Below are 21,538 nucleotides of genomic sequence, written 5' to 3'. Positions count from 1 at the left end.
ACGGCTATATCTATTAACAATCCAGGAAGCCAAACAGTAACTTCCTAACAATTGACCCTAAGTGGCTGGGACTTGACTAATAACTGACAGATTCCCTAATTTTTGCCCCTGTTTCCTACTTTAAGACCAGCCAAAGAAATCCAAATGTTGGAGGACAGAGGGAATGAAAAACACCTAGCAAACTGAGAAGGTATCTTGAACCAAAAAATGAGGCAGGCAGCTCCATGTAACTGATGGGTCAGTTTACTATAAGGTGACTTACAGGGTGGGATCAGGCAGACGGCAATCCAGAAGCACTCAGAGCTGCACTCTCACCACCAAGGGGCCATTGGGACAGTTTTAGAGTTAACCTAGGGGATGGCGGTATGATCTTGGAAAGAGGAAGTGCATTTCTAAGTCAAGATTTATGAATGGGTCACTAGTTTTATGGGCGCCAGGAATAAGTCAGCGAAGGTCTTCATCATTGTTGGGAGGCTAACAGAGCATAGAGGCCACCTGGACTTAATCATCATTAAACAATATCTATTAACTGCAGGGACTTCCCTCATGGTCCAGTGGGTAAGACTCTGCGCTCCCGATGCAGGGGGCCTGGGTTTGATCCCTGGTTGAGGAACTAGATCCTGCATACCGCAATGAAGAAGCCCGCATGCCGCAACTAAAAAAGATCCCATGTGCCACAACTAAGACCTGGCCTAGCCTGAATAAATAAAAAAATATTAAAAAAAAAAGTTGGTAGCAACATATTCAATAAATGTTAAAAAAAAAACACCAATACCTATTAACTACAAAGCCCTTGACAAACAGAGACATGATTTACTGCGAAGTACGGTCTTAGGGAGGGTCAGTGGAAGGACAGGAGGAACTCTCTGGGCCCAAGATGGCATCAGTTATGCTAACAGTCATACACCAAGTATCCTCTAACCAATTACATAGGAGGATCCACTGCTAGTTAGCCTGCCTACAGCTTCTCCAGACCAACAGACTCCAGTCAGCGTAACCTCAAGTCTTCCACTTTGCACTATAAAGTTTTCCTACTCCCCGGCCTGTGACTTACAGTCGCTATGTAAGTGACTATAAATAGTCTTTCTTGTTCTCATTTGGTTGGCATTCATTTGTTTCCAGAATGACACTAAAAATGGACACAGAGAAAGCACTCAGCTTCAACTAGGTCTTCTGCTGAAGCAATCTTTCTTTGTTTTCTTGGTCAATTATTTTGAAGTTCTTGATAGCTACTATTCAAAAACTTCCACATATCTAAAACCTCCTACACTTTTTCTTACCTTATACGTATCCACTCTGAGCATATGACTCTACCCCAACTTCTTGGGGAAAACAAGCCCAAGAACTGCCTCAGCATCTTCTCAGCATTCACTCCCAACAGCTATAGTTTCACCCACTCAATTCTCCCTTCCTCTGGTTACGATAGAAAAGGAACATCTCTTCTTTCCGATGCTCTGGATCCTACTGTCTCCAGCTTACTCACAGCTTTGACCTACCGATTACTCAGTACTCCCCCCTGTTTCTTTAGACTCTTCCCATCTCTTTCTGTCTGTCTATGAGCACTGAGATGTATTCAAGGCTCTATCATTTTAAACTCTCTCATTCCCTCCCTGACTCCAAGCCCCTTTCAGCTCTCAATCTGACTCTCTTACCCACGTTAGAGCACAGACATTAGGATTCCTTATCTACTCTTCAATTTCCATTCATTCCACACCCAGCTGCAATGGAGGTTCCACCTGTTATTTCACCGAAACTGTACCAAGATCACCAATGACCTTTTTTCCAAAAACCATGTGTATTCTCAGTGCCTAGTATTGTGACTGACATGTGGAAGAAACTCCTCTTTCTTGATTTCTTAACTTTAAAAATAGTTCTACATAGTTGCACTGTGAATTGGCTACAGCTTTACCTGAATTAACTTACACAAATCCCCATTACAACGGGGTGAAGTAGGTGGTGTTACTATTATTCCTGCTTTGGAGTTAGGGCTCACAGAGGTTAAATCTCACACACATCTGATCTACCCCAGGGTCCATCCTTGCCTCTTCCCTCTGAAATAACAACAGGAATCGACAAGAAAAATACCCTGAAACACCCAGAATCCTGCTCATTTCCTGAATAAGAGCTCAATAGATGTTGAGTAGTATTCTTTCTCTAGCACCTAGACCCATGCCATACACATGGAATATACTCCATAAATTCTGACTAACTGAATGTGCCCAGAGAGGTCAGAACAGTGATGCTTAAATAATTATTTTTGCTGAGAGCTGTGGCCCGTGGGGCCTTTAAAGGCAAGGAAGGCATTCTTCTTGGACCAGGAGGCCTCCAAAGGCCTTTACCTGCTCACACTGATCTTACCAAAGAACAAGAAAAAAAATGTTTTCATTTTTCCTTTCTCTACAATACGCACTTACTCATTTCTAAAAAGGCAAATTTATGAATGGTGTTATTTGGTAATCACAGTCATCTTTCTGAGAAAAGGATTTACCTTTATCTCATTATGGCAAATATTAGTTTGTAGGTGTGAATTGAAGGGGAGAGACCTTTTTTTCCCTTTTATGTACATGTATAAATACTGAAATTCATAAGACTTAACTTTGAAAATATGCTACTATAGGAAGATTAAGTGTAATTAGAGTCGAACAAAACAAAAGTGGAAATGAGAGTATCGATTTACTGATTTACCATCTTGCCTTCCCTCCCACTGGAATCAATTTACAGTGGAGAGAAAAGATAAAGACAGCGGGAGGAACAAGGGGGCTGTTAACACAAATTATAAGGAAGGGCACTCCCCTCAAATTTGAGGAACTGAGCCAAGGGAGAAAATTACAGTGGGAAACTGTATTGATACTGCACCGTAACAGTACTCACATAACTGTCTGAGCTCCTCAAGAATCTCTACTCAAATAAAAGCATTAGTGTTTACTTGCCTTTCTGCCTAAATATTGTTAAATGCTTAGGAAAAGTCCCCAGAAGATAGTTACCAGTTTGCCAAGAGGTCCCAGGAGGAACTGCTTGCCAACTGTGAGATGTTCTTTTCCTTAGTTTAAGAGCAAGGAGATATGACAGGATCCATGCTGTTATAGACACTGTGCAACTTTTAATGATGCTGCCCTTACGGAAAGAAAATTATACCAAGAGAAAGAAAAGGAGACAGGAGGAAACAAACAGTTCACTAGCTGGCGACATTAAACAAAGGATGGGTTTCTGGCTCAAAATGCAATACAGGTAAAAAATTGGGAAGAAATGTATAAATTATTTAGAGAAGAGGAGTTAAATGTGGACGGGAAAGGGGAAAACATCACGAGATAAACTGCCCAAAGCAGGAAACGTGGCTGGATGTGATATCTTTTGGAGCCATACTGAGGTCCTGAGGTTATTCTGAAATTGTCAGGAAAGCTAGCTAGGAGCACGCCTGATGGCTTACATGCTGTATACTAATAGCAAACAAACAAACAAAACCCATCCCAAACAAAAGGATTCTACATTTTATCATAACAGACTAAATATTACTACTTTATAATCATAACTCTGAGGATGGACTCACCACTGGAAAATATAAATGGAAGGGTTTCCTTTATTTGAGCAAATACTTTAAGAGATGGGGACATAGAAAAGCTATTTCAGAAAAGATATGAAAGATCATAAAATCAAAAAGTGCTAAATTCAGTAACAAAAAGGGGCTTCAAAGCTATATTTGGAGCAAAGGAAAAAAGGAGTTGATCTCTGCTTTGAGAAGATGATGTAGCATCAGTGACTCAGCTTTTCTTGGGCTTTCGTATTCTCCATCAGGAAAGACAGTCTTGTGTGTTGTACAAAGGAAACTGAGCTCAGGGCATGGGATGATGTTAAGGTTCTGTTTGCTGGACTCAGATCGTTGAAAAGGATCGTTCAATCACGCTTGAGTAATGGCTTACTTTTCAGAGACTATCCTTTTACTTTTGCATATTGTCAAGAATGACATGGTGAAATATGGGCTAAAGGATTATACAGATGGATGAACTGAGAGATGGTAAGTACCTTCCCCAAAGAGGACTGATGAGCGGCTCTCTGGAAAGGCCTTTAATAATGCAAGATTCTGTCCCTGGAACTGTCCCCATTCAAGTTTCTATCATCCTCTTGGAATAAAATCTGTAAGGTTAAACTGATCTGTGGGTGACAGAATACCGGGAGAGATAAACTAAGGAAAGAAACAAGATTCACAACGATCCTGAAAAGTTAAAGTTATGAACCAAAAGCAATGGGAGAACTATGTATTTTAAAAGGGTAAATTTTACAGTATGCGAATTAAGTCTTACAAAAGCTGTTATGTAAACAAATGAACAAAGGAAAGCAACTGCAGGATATTTTACTAGAAAATGTAAAGCCTCATATTTGAGTTAAAACATCATACGTTCTGGATAGGAAGAGCTTAATTGGTGATAGTCTTTTGGTTTGAACAGACTATGAGCTCAATTATTAGCCAACAGCATGGTCTACTGGAGTCTTAGCTTCCTGAGCACCAGACTTACCCTTAAATCCTCAGCACCTAATGTAATGTGTGCACAGAGTAGACGCATAGTAAATACTTGTTAAATAAATATGCTGCTTAAAAACAACACAGCAACAACAAAAAGAGCCAAAAACCTAATGCAACTTTAAGTTACAAAAGCTTAAATGTGGAGTTTCTTTTCTAATTAAGAAATCTAACATAGAAAAAAGACTGAAATAAACCCCAAAATGTTCACCATGGTTTTCTCAGGATTAGTAGATTATGGGGAAGTTGTGATGATCTTATTTCATATTTTTGTCTATTTTTCTTGTGTTCTGCTTTTGCAGAATGGGAAAAAAAATCCCTGCTGTCCATGCCCCCACCAGGGTTGTCTGAATGACACCGATGATTATGGTCTGAATGCTTGTGTTGCCCCGAAATCCATAAGTTGAGATCCTAACCCCCAAGGTGACAGTATTAGGAGGTGAGGTCTTTGGCAAGTGATGAGGTCATGAGGGTGGAGGCCTCATGAATGGGATGAGTGCCCTTATAAAAGAGGCCCCAGAGAGCTCCCTGGCCCCTTCTGTCATGTGAGGACACAGAGAGAAGAAGGAAGTCTATGAACCAGACACAGAACCTGCTGGAACCTTGATTTGGACTTCCCAGCCTCCAGAACTGTGAGAAGTAAATGTCTGTTGTTTATAAGCCATCCAGTCTGTGATATTTTGTTACAGCAGCCCAGACAGACTGACACTGAGTATGCTGAAATACTGATCCTCTTAAAAAATTGTATATCCCACTTTGTATTATTTTCTTATATTTTTATGCATAATAACATGCATATTCTTTCTCCCCCTAAACTGTAGACACCTTGACTGCAGAAATGAGATTTTATTAGCATTGTAGAGAGTCTGATGGTAAGAACAGCAAGTTTAACCAACGCTGTATAACTGAACTAGGGCAAAGTATAGAATTTTATCCACACGGCTACTCTTACTTCATCCTGCTTTGATATACTGTCTCTAAGAAAAAGTACTTGACTCAAAATAAATTGGAAAAACAACGTTTAACCCTATGACTTAAACTTGAGGCCAGATGCCAGTTCTGGAAGTCTCCTCTTTTTTCTTACTAGTACTGAGGAAAAGACATTCTCTCAGAGCATTAACTTTTCTTTCCGTGCATGTGCTCGGTTATTTATCTGACGTTACCCTCTTGGTCCTGATGGAGGAATGTCACCTCTGAGTGTAAATCCTCCTGCACAGGAGGATTTCACCTCTCAATCAATTACAAGAGGCACTAAAGCAATAAAACAGAGAAGATAAACAAAGTTCACCTGCTTAGGTGGTGCACTTGCCACAAGACAGTGCAAGAAAATAGCCTTTTAAGGTCATCATTTCTGGACAAATCTAGAAGGGAACTGGCTGTTTATCTTCTACAGTTATGGGGCATTTCTGGGCCAAGACTCCCCAGACAAAGTATATTCCCTGGGGCCTCGGGAATCAGTATCGGTAAGAGATTGTATTTCTATTTCTGGTCACAAAAGAGACCCAGACGTTAGCAATGGCCATCTCTAGCCTTGAATTACCCTGTTTAAGTTGTAGGCTTATCTGGAAGGGCATTAAAAATAATCACAAAATAATGCAAACCCACAACCAAGCAAACAGTCCTATATCACTTTCCAAGCCACATTTCATCTCTCTTATTTTTCCATTTTTCAAGATCTGCAGCCAGAAGAGCTGTAATGGGAGGTGGAGAGGTGAATTATATGCGAAGTGAAGCAAGGCTCTCTCATCTTGGTATCACGTGGTATCACTCTCAGAAATATTCTAGCTAAACAAGTTTGATAGTGTGTGGCCATGTGCACAAGCCAGTTTAGATTATCTTGACAAGCCTAGTTAGTCTTGGAGATGTGACGGCTACACCTACTGTATCTGTTCCTTAGGTTAAGACTTTTGATGCATGAGTTGCTTAAAAAATTTCACTTTAAGACTTTATAAATTTACGTAGATTATCTTACTACCTACAGCAGAGGCTTTCTTGGGTACAAAACTTGGTACAATTTTGCAGTAATTTTCATCTAGAGCAGTCTGTGCCTTGACATAGGCGTGGCCATGTGACTCTTCAGGCCAATGATATGTGAACAGAGAGGACAGTGCACCAGGTCGGAACACAGACCTTGGGAGGCTCTGCAGGTCTCTGCCTGCTGTCTTGAGTGTCTGGCACTGTGCTGAGAAGAATATGCTAGCTCTAAATCCAGAGAGACGTAAGGAGCATGGCCATCCAGGTGCCGCAGGAATCAATTTTAAGAGGCAGAGCAGTGACACACCAGGTGTTATGAAACGAGCCGTTTTAGATTAGCCAAATCCTACCTGAACTGCAACTGCATGAGCAAGGTATGTGGCTATAGTTTTAAACCACTGAGTTTTGAGTATGAAACACAACTCATGGATACAGTGGCAAAAACGGATTATTAGAACTTGCAAGGCTTTCTATTTTAATGTAAATTTTATGTATCATTTTTTCCCCCTGTTATACTAGCCATGACACTTACATATAGAACTTAACCCATTGCCTTTCATACTTTTTTTTAGTATGTATGTATTTTCCTATATTTTGGAATCAATCTTTCCATCTTCAGGGCATTTTTTTCTTTTGTTGGACACCTAAACTCATTTAAATAATGGTCTCTTTCTCTAACGTTTCTTTCAACCTATTGACTTTGGAGGGCAAAGGAGACATTAATAATAATAATGTTATCCTCATTCTTACTTTTGTTTAATGTTACCCAAACCGGGTTATGACAATTTAGGGACTAGCTCTAGAACTCGCTGTGCTTTTCTTTTTTCTTGTAATAGAAGTTTATACATCAGAATGCATGAATGAAAAATGCAAAGTTAGAAACGGATCCCACGAAGTGCTCTGGACACTCTTGACAGCTGCAATTTATCAACATAAATTACCGCACTAGGGAGATAGGGCACTTCCTAAATTGCCCACTGCCCTATTTAATAATAATCTGAGTTTTCACAATCCATGTATCCCATAATAAAAGATACCTCGATGCATACAGAGATGGAAAGATTCAGACTTTCTGTATATCCCTGGGAGCACCCACATGCTACGCTATTCATCTTTTCCCCCTTCTGTCTAAATGTGGTGAGAGATTATTTGGGCAAGAAAATGTGGGCAGGAGAGGATGCTTAGCAGTAAACACGTGAGCCTGTCCTCTGTCTCATTTTCCTTTTAATCAAAGAAAAAGACATGACAGAATTCACTGTCAGCCTCTTTTTGGTGTCTTCCGACAGCATTAGGTAAGAAGAACCCTTTTATCTCTCGCATCACACTAACAAATTGATTTTGAAGCGCATACACTTAACATGTTTTCCTAAAGGCATTATCATTCAGTAAACAGTATGGCTAAGTGTCTTTAAACTCCTTTAGATACTTTAAGCACTAATTTTTCTCATTTTAAACAAAGTATCAATTTGCCTTTTAGAGATATTTGAGATATGCTACCACACAAATACAAAGTTTCATGCACATTCATCAAAATCTATGTTTGTGGATGTAGTTGAATTCTGGTGGACTTTTCAAATAAAGTGGGTGGGCTGACACCTAGTTCCAGATCCACTTAAGTCAAAAGCCCAAGCTCTCTCGCTGTACCATGCTGCCCCTAAAAAAGTACCTGCCCGTGTAACCCACTTCTAGAAAGCCAGTTTGAAGATTGCTATCCATAATGCCAAACTTCTGAGCTGGTTTCTTCCTGGATTGCAAGAATAGAAACTTCTGGTTTAGGGATTGTAACAGAGGCTCATGAAGAATGAAGAATTTACATATCTACTACTCTTTCTGCCACAACCCAGACAGGCTTGTAGAGACAAGACCAATGATATTTACAGTCAATTTATTTCAGAGTACTTGCAATTTCATGAGCTGTCAATAGATGTCCTGCAGTCCCCAGCTTTAGTAGAGCAGGCCAGCAATAAGGTCACCTGTAGTACAGGAATGATAGCTGCCCAGAGATATCCACCTCCTAATTCCTAGAACCTGTGACTACCCATTACCTGGAGATTGAGGTTTTAAGGCTGTGGCTGGAATTAAGTTTTCCAATTAGCTCACTTTAAAATAGGGAGTGCACCCTGGATTATCCCGGTGAGCCCAATGTAATCAGAAGGGCCCTGTAAAAGTGGAAAAGGGAGGTAGAGTTGGAGGTCAGAGTGATGAAATGTGTGGAAGACTTGGTCCAACACTGCTGGCTTCAAAGTTGGAGGAAGGGAGCCCAAAGCTGAGGAATGTGGTGCCTCTAGAAGCTGGAAGGGCCACAGAGTCTCCCCTAGAGCCTCCAGGAGGAAACACTGGTCAGCTAACACCTGGATTCTAGCCCGGTGAGACCCACTTCACTCTTCTGAACTACAGAACTGTACAATGATAAATTTGTGTTGTCTTAAACCACCAAGTTGGTGGCAATTTTGTTACAGCAGCTAAAGGGAACTAATAATTCATCTCATTAGTGAGGCAGGTTACTACCTAAATTATGACTCTCTAAAAGCTATCTATCTAAATTATGCATAACTGAGAGACAACAAGAATTTAAAATGTAAAATAGCATCTTATTTCAGTAAAAATAGCTTTATAAAAGAACAGAAACCAAAGAAAAAATAGATAAACTGGACTTCATCAAAATTAAAAACTTTTATGCATCAAAGGGCAGTATCAAGAACATGAAAAGACAACCCCGAGAAAAAGAAAATATCAATATATCATATATATTTCCAAATCACGTATCTGATAAGGGTCTAGTATCCAGAATATAGAAAGAATTCTTACAGCTCAACAATAAAAAAGATAAATAACATAATTGTTAAAAGGGCAAAGAATTGGAATAGGCATTTCTCCAAAGAAGATATACAACTGCCTTATAAGCATATGAAAAGATGCTCACCATCATTAATCATTGGGGAAATGCAAATCAAAACCACCAGATGCCATCACAGACATAGAGAACAGACTTGGGGGTTGGCAAGGGAGAGGATGGGGCGGGGGAAGGATGGATTGGGAGTTTGGGATTAGCAGATGCGAACTATTATATATAGAATGGATAAACAACAAGGTCCTGCTGTATAGCACAGGGAGTTAGATTCAATATCCTGTGATAAACCATAATGGAAAAGAATATAAAAAATAATGTATATATATGTATAACTGAATCACATTGCTGTACAGCAGAAATTAACACAACATTGTAAATCAACTATACTTCAATTAAAAAAACCCACGTGATACCAATTCACACTCATTATGATGGCTATTTTTTTAAAAAAGAAAATAACAAATATTGGTGAGGATATTGAAAAAATGGAACCCTTATACATTGCTGATAGGAATGTAAAATAGTACAGCCACTGAGGAAGATAGTTTGGCAGTTCCTCAAAAAGTTAAACAGAGAATTACCACATGACCTAGCAAACTCCACTCCTAGGTATATGTTTTGAGTCAAGAGGACTCAAGGTACATGCTCACGGACTTCCCTGGTGGCGCAGTGGTTAAGAATCCGCCTGCCATTGCAGGGGACACAGGTTTGATCCCTGGTCCGGGAAGATCCCACATGCCATGGAGCAACTAAGCCCGTGAGCCACAACTACTGAGCCTGCACTCTAGAGCCCACGAGCCACAACTACTGAGCCCACGTGCCACAACTGCTGAAGTCTGCGCTCCTCAACAAGAAAAGCCACCACAGTGAGAAGCCCGCGTACTGCAACAAAGAGTAGCCCCTGCTCACCACAACTAGAGAAAGCCGGCGCACAGCAATGAAGACCTAACACAGCGAAAAATAAAAATAAGTTTAAAAATAATTTTATAAAATTTTAAAAAAGTAATTGAGATTGATCTTAAAAAAAATGAAGATATATGCTCACACAAAAACTTGTACATGGATGTTCATAGCAGCATTATTCATGATATGCAAAAAAGTAAAAACAACCTGAATGTCCATGCACTGATAAATGGATAAACAAAATGTGGTATATCCATGTGATAGAATGTTATTTAGCCACAAAAAAGAATAGGGTACTGTTACACACTACCATGTGATTGGACCTTTTATGCTAAGTGAAAGAAGCCAGACACAAAAGGCTACATAGGGTATGACTCCATGTATATGAAATGTCCAGAACAGGCAAATCTATAGAAACATAAAGTAGATCAGTGGCTGCCACAGAAAAAGACAGGAATTGGAACTGATGGCAATCGATACAAAGTTTCTTTTTGGAGTGATGCAAATGTTCTGGAAACAAGTGATAGTAATGGTTGTACAACACAGTGACTATACTAAAAACCACTGAATTATATACTTTAATGTGGTACATTTCATGTTATATAAATTGTATCTCAATTTTAAAAAATTAAAAGAATAGAACCCATCCCCCTAACACACATTTAGAGCTTAGTCCTAAATATCTAGGTCATGACCATGACCTCATCACATTACTAAGTTGAAATGATGTCACTTGCTACTTGACTTAATCTTGGTTTTTCTGTGCACTTCAAGACTCCCCGGTGCAGCCCTTGATCTTATTATGAACCCAACTCTAATAAGAATAAAAACAGTCTCACTATTTTTAATTCCTTCTATCGAAATCTGCCATTCTGAAGCACTTTCTCAGTTTTTGGAAGTCACAGTTTGTGTACTTGAGTTTTCTCTTGTTCTTACATCGTCATCTCATTGACAAGAGGCTCCCTTGATCCTATTCTGCCCCTTATGCTTTATCAATTTCAAATTCCCTCAACAGATTCATCCTTAAGTATCTACACGAGTATCTGTCTACCAGTTTAGAAGTTAGACGCTGTTTCTAGTCCTTTAGCGATTACTTTAGAAATTTCAGCATGCTTATCCTAACACAAAGCCTAATATTCCTCAATACTTTTACCCTCATTCCAGACAAAACAAGAATCTTAGGATACTGCAATTCCATTTAACCATCCCAACTTAATATGCATATATATTATGGCTGTTGTGTATTTTAATCTTGTATGTTTTACCTTCAATTTTTAAAAACTTTTATTGTGAAGTAATTATAGATGTACAGGAGGTTGTAAAGAAATGTACAGAGAATTTCCATGCACAGATAATTCTATTAGTAATATCGACATAATACCCAATCTATAGTGATAAAAATATAATAGTTTATTTTAATTTTGTCTATATTAAAAGTAATGTAGAGAGGACAGCCCTCTGCTTTGCTGTCAAAAAAAATTTTTAAAGGTCAAACAACACAGGTTGTAATAAGCATATAGCATTTTATTACATTGTGCTAGTAAGTCCAAGGGTCTATGGAGAAAAACCTGGCTAATATATTTATCATCTTTTTATGCTTCTTCCAATCAAAGAGGATTCATGTTTTTACTTCATAAAGAGACATAAAACCTTCTCATCAGGTCATTGTCAAGTTATCTTTAAAACGTAAGAGCTAGTCTCTACCTCTTAACCAAAGAAAAGTCACACATGTGCAGTAGAATACAGAGGAAAAGAACTAGCTGAGTACAAAACCACACGCCTTCTTTCCTTCCCCCAGAAATGCAAAGATCAGAACGCTAAGCGAGAATACATGAATGCACATTCTGATTTTTTTAAAGAGATGCAAGGATGTGCAGATAATGAAAAAGACCTCATTTTCTTTCCTGCATATATCAGCATATTTGGGAGCATGTGTATATAAAAATGTTAGAAATACAAACAGGAGCAGTTTTCAAAATTGAAACTATAATAATAACCCTTGATGGTTCTGACTTACATTTTCTCTGCTGTTCAATGATATTTTCCTAATTACTTGAGAACTAATAGTCTTTTTTTTTTGACTTGTAAATGTGTTATTGTCATGAACTCAATGACCAACACCATTTTTCCTCCCTGATATGGAGTTATCTCCTTATCACTCAGGATACATGGCGGTCTAAAGGTTTGAAAGTTTTTAACTGCATTTATTGGAAAGAACTGTGCTATTCAGCACCTACTTGCATTTACTGTGCTGTCTTATATATGGAAGGTGCTAGAACAATCATGACTAGTTTCAGATGTGTTGACTTGGTCTCCCAGCAGGATTCTAAGTGCCTTGGAGGCAGCATCAGCGTCACCTGGGATCCTGTTAGAAAAGCAGAATCCCAGGCCTCACCCCAGATCTAAAGAATGAGAATCTGGAGCTTCCCTGGTGGTGCAGTGGTTAAGAACCCACGTACCAATGCAGGGGACATGGGTTCGAGCCCTGGTCCGGGAAGATCCCACATGCCGCGGAGCAACTAAGCCCGTGAGCCACAACTACTGAGCCTGCGCTCTAGAGCCCGTGAGCCACAACGACTGAGCCTGCGTGCCACAACTACTGAAGCCTGGGTGCCTAGAGCCCGTGCTCTGCAACAAGAGAAGCCATCCAATGAGAAGCCCGTGCACCGCAATGAAGAGTAGCCCCGGCTCGCTGCAACTAGAGAAAAGCCCGCGCGCAGCATCAAAGGCCCAACGCAGCCAAAAATAAAAATTTATTTAAAAAAAATCAGAATCTTAATTTAACAAAACACATTAAAATGTGAGAAGTACTGATTTAGGTCGTTCTTTTAAAAATTAACCCATCCATTTCACATGCCATTAGTCTCTCTTCCTTCACCGTTTCCTTTCCTTCCTTCTTGAAACAACCCAGGGTTCATCATTAAAAAGAAAAACGAAAACAAAAATAGAACCACATTTCTCTCCATGCCCTCAGTGACTGATTCCTCCTCTACCGATCAGATTCTTCTAATTGGGTTTCTTTGGTTACCACATTCCTGGAATGAATTCTATGCCCCTGCTCCCTTTACTTTTAATTTTCTTATTTCCTTCTTAAAACTCTGAAACTTGACTTTCACTCCTGTGTAGTTCATACAAAACACTAAAAAAAAATGTGGACGGTTAACTTTAGTAAGCTTAGGTACACTTTTAAAACATGCATTTTTCCTTTTGCCAACTACAAATGGGCACTTGCCATCTGCCTCTACAAGGATTAAATCACAAGCTGCTGTGACCACTGACCTTCAACACACCCTAAAAGGAGTTCAAGGTGGAGATCAGAAATGAGGCGCTCTGTACTCTGGGAAAAACTAGAAGAATAGGCTTTCCGATATTTAGATATTTTCAGGAAAAGATTTTATGAGCCCAATCCTTGCATCTCCTCATATCTAGAGACGCACTAAAATCCTTCACGGTGACGACTGCTCCTTGTGACTAGCAGCAACTTTCTGCAAAAATGTGTGCTTGACGGCACGTACTCCCCCTCCACCAAAATCACATCTATACTGACCCCCCCACCTCTTTGGAGCAGTTTCTCAGAGCTATCTGAGGTGCTGTCTCCCGGGCTATAGACCTCATTTTGCCCCACATAAAACTTAACTCACCACTCTCACGTGGTGCATTTTTTTTAGTTCACACTACACAGACTGGAAAACGAATGATCTTAGCAGCGTTTGGTGTCTGATGATGTTCGTGTGCCCGCTCTTATCCTGCGTCTACTCAAGAGCCTCTACAGCCGTGGCCTGTTAGGCACTGGGCCGCACAGCAGGAGGTGAGCGGCGAGCCCCCGTGCCCCCGCCCCCCCGCATCCGCAGAACAACTGTCTTCCATGAAACCAGTCCCTGGTGCCAAAAAGGTTGAGGACCGCAGATCTGCAGGTCTATGCTCCTGCGTATTAGCTGGATGGATGGGCCGAATTTACCGAATACCTCCTGCGGCAACGTCCCAACCCTGAACAACAGAAATTTTACATCTCTAGAGAAATAACCCATTAATGTACACAAAGAACTCATGAAAATGAAAACAAATGAGGCCTAGTAATTCAAGTTTATCTATTCTAAGATTTGGTTCCTGAAACTTTCAGTTTCCTGAATCCTTGAATGCAGAGGTTTATCTGTAATTTTGTGATAGACGTGAAGAAAAAAACAAAGCTGTCAGTGGAAGCCGTGGGATTTGTCACCATCAAGTGTTAAAAAAAGCTGACACTGTTGAAGAACCAACGAAACCAAACCAAATTCTCCTCTTAATCCCAATGACTCTCTTTCCTTTATTCTTCCTTTTTTTTATTGTGGTGAAACACTTAACATGAGATCTACCCTCTTAAGAAATTTGTAAGTGCACAACACAGGTTTGTAGAGCATATCTCTACTTATTCATCTTGTATAACTGAAATGCTGTACCCTCTGAACGGCATTTCATTCGACAAGGTTTAAAGGTTGAGATGCTCTGAAATTCACCGGGTACCACAACCCACTCCCCTTCTAGGGATTTCGAGCAACTGCTCACTAGTGACTGGATGTTATTCATCAGGTAAGTCTTTGATGGAGAAAAATGAAGAGCATAAAAGAAGAGAACCAAGTGAAACTGGCGTGTGCTGAAAGGCTCACGTGCTCTCCAGATAGATCACCCACTTCATATAGATACCCGAGCAGCCACACGATCTGTTTACCTGATGCGTACAGAAAGAACGGTCACACTTCACCTTTGGAAATGGACCATTACACCTGGTGACAGATTATGAACTGTGGAGTATGGCTGGCACCTGGCACAAAGAAGAGCTCATAAATCAGACTCAAAACAGAAACACCTGATAAAATCCTTGAGTTCTTTGAGGGATTGAGAAGGATATATAAGGAGAGAATCAGTTAAACCCACATGTGTATATATGTATGTGTGTGTGTGTGTTATGTGATGGGGGAGAGAGCACTGATTATCCAGGCCACTGTTAAGGTTCTACAAAGAAGTATTTTTGTTATCTTTTGGTTGGTCAAGGAGTTTTGCTTCATCATGGAATGGGGTGGGAGTTGGGGGTCAAGGTAGAGAGTGGCTGGGAGGAAGATTTTGGTCTTGAAAAGGAAACTGGCTTGGGCCTTCGATAGGAAGAGAGAAGCGATCAAATCTCTCAACAAAAAAATATAAACAGCTGATTCTCGAGGGTCAGTGTTTATTTTACAAAAGATCTGAAAAACAGGCCCATAACTTTATAGCTCTGGAAAAGAGCTGCAACTTGACAGTTAATACTAAGCAAATTTCTAAGTGGATGAGAATAAATTAAAAAAAGATTTTACAAGTATGTGAAAATAGCACCCCCAAATGGCAACTAAAATAAAATGTTGACACACAAATGCCCTTAAAGAAAAATAACCTAAACCACTTATAAGAAGATGGGCTTAGAATATCTGTTTGGTGATGCCGAAACAGTGACTTTTAAAATTATGATCTGAGACTCTTCTCCAAAAGCCAGCAGTATTGATAATCCTCTAGAAAGGCACTAATAATCCACAAAAGGCAGTGTTCTACTGTTATGTCATCCACTTGCAACTCATCCTGCTTTGACATAAGAGCTTTTTTTTGCGGTACGCAGGCCTCTCACTGTTTTGGCCTCTTCTGTTGCGGAGCGCAGGCTCCGGACACGCAGGCTCAGCGGCCATGGCTCACGGGCCCAGCCGCTCTGCGGCATGTGGGATCTTCCCGGACCGGGGCACGAACCCGTGTCCCCTGCATCGGCAGGCGGACTCTCAACCACTGCACCACCAGGGAAGCCCGACATGAGAGCTTATTATCAAGGAGTTGAGAGTGGTTGTCGAGCTTTCCTCATGCCTTCCTTTCACTTCAGGTGACAGCCATCAGGCTGGCAGTAATTACTCATCAGCAAAGCACCACAAAGCTTATGCATTTTAGAGAAGAAAACCAAAGTCTTAATCTAGAGATCATTACTGTAATGTCACCAGCATAATTTTAAAATCATTTTATTTAAAAAAATCATTATTTAGGGCATTCTTTAGAATGTAATACATAACATCATGGACAGAAAGTAGAGAAAATCTGAATAAGAATTAAAGGTATGTCAAACCTTTTTGCTGGGATAAAGGACCATCTCTAGTAATACAATTTGTTATCTAAAGACTTTCAGAGTTCTGATAAATCAATTATTTTCAGATATGAATACTATACAACTACTTTTTTATTATTAGTATCAATGACTTAAAGTTCTCAGGCCTAGTTTCTCCTCCTCTGGGCAACAGACTTCTATAGTGTCCTTCTAGTCTTTTGGTAAAAATGCTACCTTGACCAGCATCTTTACACTAGAGGCCACAGTTATCCCCAGGCACCAAGTACCACATTTCAGGCCCCCTGAGGACCCCCTCTGCTTGTTCCCTGCAAGGGAGTCCAGAAAGGAGCTGGGGTCATCAGCGAGTGCTAAGAAGGCCTGACGCGCTTATGGAGACGATCCATCATACTTTTCTATCATCTGAGTGTTAAAAGCAGATAGGATTTCTTTGTAAAGATAGTTTTGCCAGGTCTAAGTCAGTTTTTCCCTTTCCACTGTTCTTCAGTAGGGTCCTGGTGTATCATCCTACTAGCAGCAACATTCATGCCAGTATAAAATACACCAACACTTTAACTTCACGAGTCAATTTTTAGAGTACGTATATCTCTCTGTGAAGTGAATAAAATGCACAGCTTTTATGTTTCATCACACCTGGTACACGCCTCTTCTAAGGCTTTAATAAATTCCAGGAGCCTTTACATTTAGTCTTGCTCCGATTTTTTTATTTTGATGTTATTTCCTTCTAACATTTCTCCAAAGGAAATAACTGTCAGACATGTATTTTAGAGAAATAGTGATTCAGTAATTAATCATCAAGAATTGTCAGATCATCTTTAAACTAGCCAGAAGCATTATAAGCAATATCCCTCCTAAAAAATCAATTTCTCTACTTCAGAGCAATAATTCTATTTTAAGCTTTCTTATGGAAACCTACCTTTGAACACTCAAGCACTAGTGGCTGAGTTCCTTGCCCTCTGTATAAGGTGGATAATGCATCATGCTCAGTGATATAAAGAAAAACCTCAAGATATATGAAATGTAGAAGGGGAGACAAGCATAAATTCATAGGAAGTTAAATTAGATTCAAGAAATAGTGACTATAAATACATAGTCTACCTAAGAGGGTAGAGGAATAATCTTTCCCACAGTCTCAAGTGAATGGGTAGCATTTGACTGAGAAGTAAGGAGGAAAGCATTTTGAGGCCAAAGACTCCATTTATTAATTCCTCCAAATCTTCAAAAAAAAAAAAAACGAAAAAAAAATCCTTCTTAATTATTATTATTATTTGCAGTACGTGGGCCTCTCACTGTTGTGGCCTCTCCCATCGCAGAGCACAGGCTCCAGACGCGCAGGCTCAGCAGCCATGGCTCACGGGCCCAGCCGCTCTGCGGCATGTGGGATCTTCCCGGACCGAGGCACGAACCCGTGTCCCCTGCATCGGCAGGCGGACTCTCAACCACTGCGCCACCAGGGAAGCCCTAAGATAACTTTAAGAAATATGAAACAATTAGTGATAAATCTGACAAAAAATTTAGTTTTTAAACTATAAACTAGACGACATTGCTGAGAAAAATTAAATAAGGCCTAAAGAAATGGAGAGATACCCTGTGTTCTTAGACCAGAAGATTCAATATTGTTAAAAAGATCGAAGTTAGAGGATTTATACCATCTGATGCTGAGACTTATTATAAAGCTTCAGTAGCCTAAACATTGTGGTGGTAGATTATAGATAGATCAGTGGAACAGGATGTAAAGACCGGAAAGAGATCCACACATATGAATAATTGATTTCAACAAAGATTTCAAGGCGATTCACTGGGGAAAGGAAAACATCTCCTACAACTGGTGTTGGAACCATAGGATAGCCATTTGGAAAAATATAAACATCAAGCCTTAACTCATCATTTACCAAAATTAATTTGAGATGGATCGTGGATTTAAACGTAAGAGGAAACACTAAGAAACTTACGGAAGAAAACACAAGAAAATATTTTAGTGACCTTGGGTTAGAAAGATTTCTTAAATAAAGCACAAAAAGCATGAATTATAAAAATTTTAAAAGATCAATAAATTGGATTTCATAAAAACTTTTGCTCTTCAAAAGAGACTTAAGAGGGCTTCCCTGGTGGCGCAGTGGTTGAGAGTCCGCCTGCCGATGCAGGGGACGCAGGTTCGTGCCCCGGTCCGGGAAGATCCCACGTGCCGCGGAGTGGCTGGGCCCGTGAGCCATGGCCGCTGGGCCTGGGCGTCTGGAGCCTGTGCTCCGCAAAGGGAGAGGCGACAGCAGTGAGAGGCCCACGTACCGGCAAAAAAAAAAAAAAAAAAAAAAAAAAAAGAGACTTAAGAAATCAAAAAGTAGCTGCACACTGGGAAAAATACTTGCAAAACATATGTCCAAAAAAAGACTTGTATCTAGAATATATAAAGAATTCATATAACTCACGAATATCAAGAGACTCTCTTGGGCACTGAAAGATATTTAGCAGCCTCCCAGTCTCTACCCAACGGATGCCAACAGGATCCATATTAATGACAACCAACAATGTCTCAAGACATTGCTAATGATCCCATGGGAAGCCAAACTGCCCCAGATGAGAACCATTGATTTGAATAACACTTTACCAAAGAAGACACATGATGACAAATAAACCTATATAGTCTATGAATACCAACTAAAAACTACTGAAAACAATTGGAGTGTTTGATAAAGTTACATACTACACAAATATGAACAAGACAGAAAATATGAAAATACAATGAAAGATTTTACACTAACTGCAACAAAAATATTGTAGATATGAGTTTAAGAACAAGTTTACTAAACTTGTATGAAGGAAGCTGTAAAATTTTACTGACGGGGCATGAAAGAAGATGTGAATAAATGCATATGTGTCTGAAGAACAAATCGAAACTATAAAAAATTCCTCTAATTTAAGTTATAAATTCAGTGAAATTGCAATAAAAATAAGATTTTCTTTTAGGAACATGATAAAAGAATTCTGAATCACATTGAATGCATAAACAGAATACCAAGGAAAATATGTGGGGAGAATAATAATATAAACTTAAGCTATACTGGTTACAAACAGTATAGGGATAAGAAAAATGCACAGAAAAACCACAGAAATTGATCATATGTATCTGGATATTGCATGTTTGACAAAGGCAGTGTTTTCAATCAATAAGCACATAATGAACTGATGAATGAACTATAAGCAAACCATCCAGCAATTTGGGGGAGAAAACTAGGTTGATTCCCTACTTACATTATCCCCTTTTTCTCCCCCCCATGTTAAAGTATATAAATCAGTGACTCTGAGTACCGTACATTCTTGATGTTGTACAACCAGATGGTTGGTGGTTATCCTCCAATAAATGTCAAATGATCCACGTCAAAATTTTAAATGTGAACAAAAAAAAAAAAAAAGAAAAAGAGAATAAAATAATTGGACAATTTTATAGTTTTGACAGGAGGAAAGTGAAGACATAAAAAACTATTAAATCTGAGTGCCTAAAAATTAAACACTGTTAGCTGGATTTATACATACCTACGTGTATAAATTTCAAAAACAAAATGCTCATTAGTAAAAGGAAGTCCAAATATTACACTATAAAATTTGCTCTTATTAACAAAAGGAATTTAAAATACAGAGAGTAATAAAACATATTGTTTATAGAAACATATGCAGGCATTCAAAACTACACAAAAGTTTTAGAAGACTATAAAACAAACTTTGTCACTCAGGAAGATAAACGAGGTCTGAAGTGTTGGTCTGGAAGGCTGGCTTTTCTTTTAACACATTAAATGTTTTATTTCTTTAGTTTAAAAAAAAGGCTTGGAAACAAAAACAAAAAAATGCTAATTCTGGATGGTAGAAATGTAAGAATTATATTTTTCTATATTATGCATTTCAAAAAATTTTTCAAAATAATTCAAAATGTTTTGAAGTGAAGTAAATAAGCACTTTTATGTATAATGGCAGAAGACAAACTACAAATAAATGCACTATACATGTAAGTCCAATAGCTCTAATAGAAAAAAATGTGTTCACACAACCTAGATGAACAATCCAACAGAAAAGACGAGTAGACAATTCAAAAAAAAACCTTACAATTCCTGTAATTGTAAGAAAAAATGCTCTATTTCCCTAATAATTAAGTAATAATTTCCCTAATAATTAAAATGACAAACTTCCCCATTAGACTGGCAGGAATAGTCATTTTGGCAAATGTGTAAATATATATAGCCCATGATACAACCATCTCACTTCTGGACACTGGGTCCTCTTGACTATTCACACATGTACATGTACAAGGGTTTTGGCTGCAACACTGTAATTTAAAAAAACAGATATAATCCTCATATACATAAAATTGGAACTGATTTAATAAGTCATGGTAGCTCTATACAACATGATGCTACAAATGCATTAACCAAATTATTTGGATCTGTATTTATAAAGTAAGGCAATATATTTAATAATACATAAAATGTGTTTTTAAGTGAAAAAAGCAAATATAGAAGAGTATGCTTATTAACTTTTTTTTGTTAAAAATATACATAGTGAGAGTAAAAAGGCATAAGATTCTAGGAAAATAAATATCAAACTTTTGAAAGCAGTTACCTATGGCAGCTAGATTGTGATGGGACTTCTATTTCTTATGTTTCATAGGTGTGCACTGTTTCATTACTTGGGCAAAACAATTTTTGCAAAGAATAATGTTTTTTAATGTTGATTTAAAATTTTATTTTTGTAGGAGCTCATAATCAAAGATATGGACTGTAAGTGGCAAGGGGAACCTGAATCAAATTTCTGAAGATTTTATTTAAAAGGAGGAAGAAAGTAATAGAGTAGTTGTGCTATATTTTATTCCAGATGCAGATAATTTGTGATAATTACTAATAGTGGAAATAAAAGCAGTGTTGCCTTAAGTTCCAGACTGCCTTCCTAAGTATAAGTAACTGTAAGGAAATTCTTAAAAATTCTATATCTTTCTACCTGAATACAGTATTTGAAATATTTATATATACGCAAAGTAGGTCATATTTCATCCAAGTTGTCATCAATTCATCTAGTCCTTGACATGATATATAATTTTTAATGATGTGCAAAAAATTCTCTAAGTATCTATCCAAAGTTGCCTAAGTATTAATAAGACCAAAAGTTATAATGACACACTAAATATAACCAAAACTGAGGGCAA

At 38.7% G+C, this 21,538-nt stretch overlaps 1 protein-coding gene across 3 annotated transcripts in view; it reads right to left on the bottom strand.

The window, feature by feature from the left end:
- Positions 1 to 21,538, bottom strand: part of TPK1 (thiamin pyrophosphokinase 1) — a 334,974-nt gene that overhangs the window by 38,124 nt on the left and 275,312 nt on the right. The window contains exon 9 of one of the 3 annotated variants that reach the window (XM_060156462.1): positions 17,697 to 17,820. The exons of the other annotated variants lie outside the window; for them this stretch is intronic. Within the exon in view, the coding sequence (XP_060012445.1) occupies positions 17,786 to 17,820 (35 nt within the window). The 3' untranslated portion in view covers positions 17,697 to 17,785. Of the gene's footprint in view, positions 1 to 17,696; positions 17,821 to 21,538 lie in introns of those variants that run through there. 3 annotated transcript variants of the gene reach the window in all.

Source organism: Lagenorhynchus albirostris, chromosome 8 (genome assembly GCF_949774975.1).
Source record: "Lagenorhynchus albirostris chromosome 8, mLagAlb1.1, whole genome shotgun sequence".
In the NCBI taxonomy this organism is placed as follows: Eukaryota; Metazoa; Chordata; class Mammalia; order Artiodactyla; family Delphinidae; genus Lagenorhynchus; species Lagenorhynchus albirostris.
Note: the sequence above shows the minus strand (reverse complement) of the source record. Positions and strands in the feature narration are given on the sequence as shown.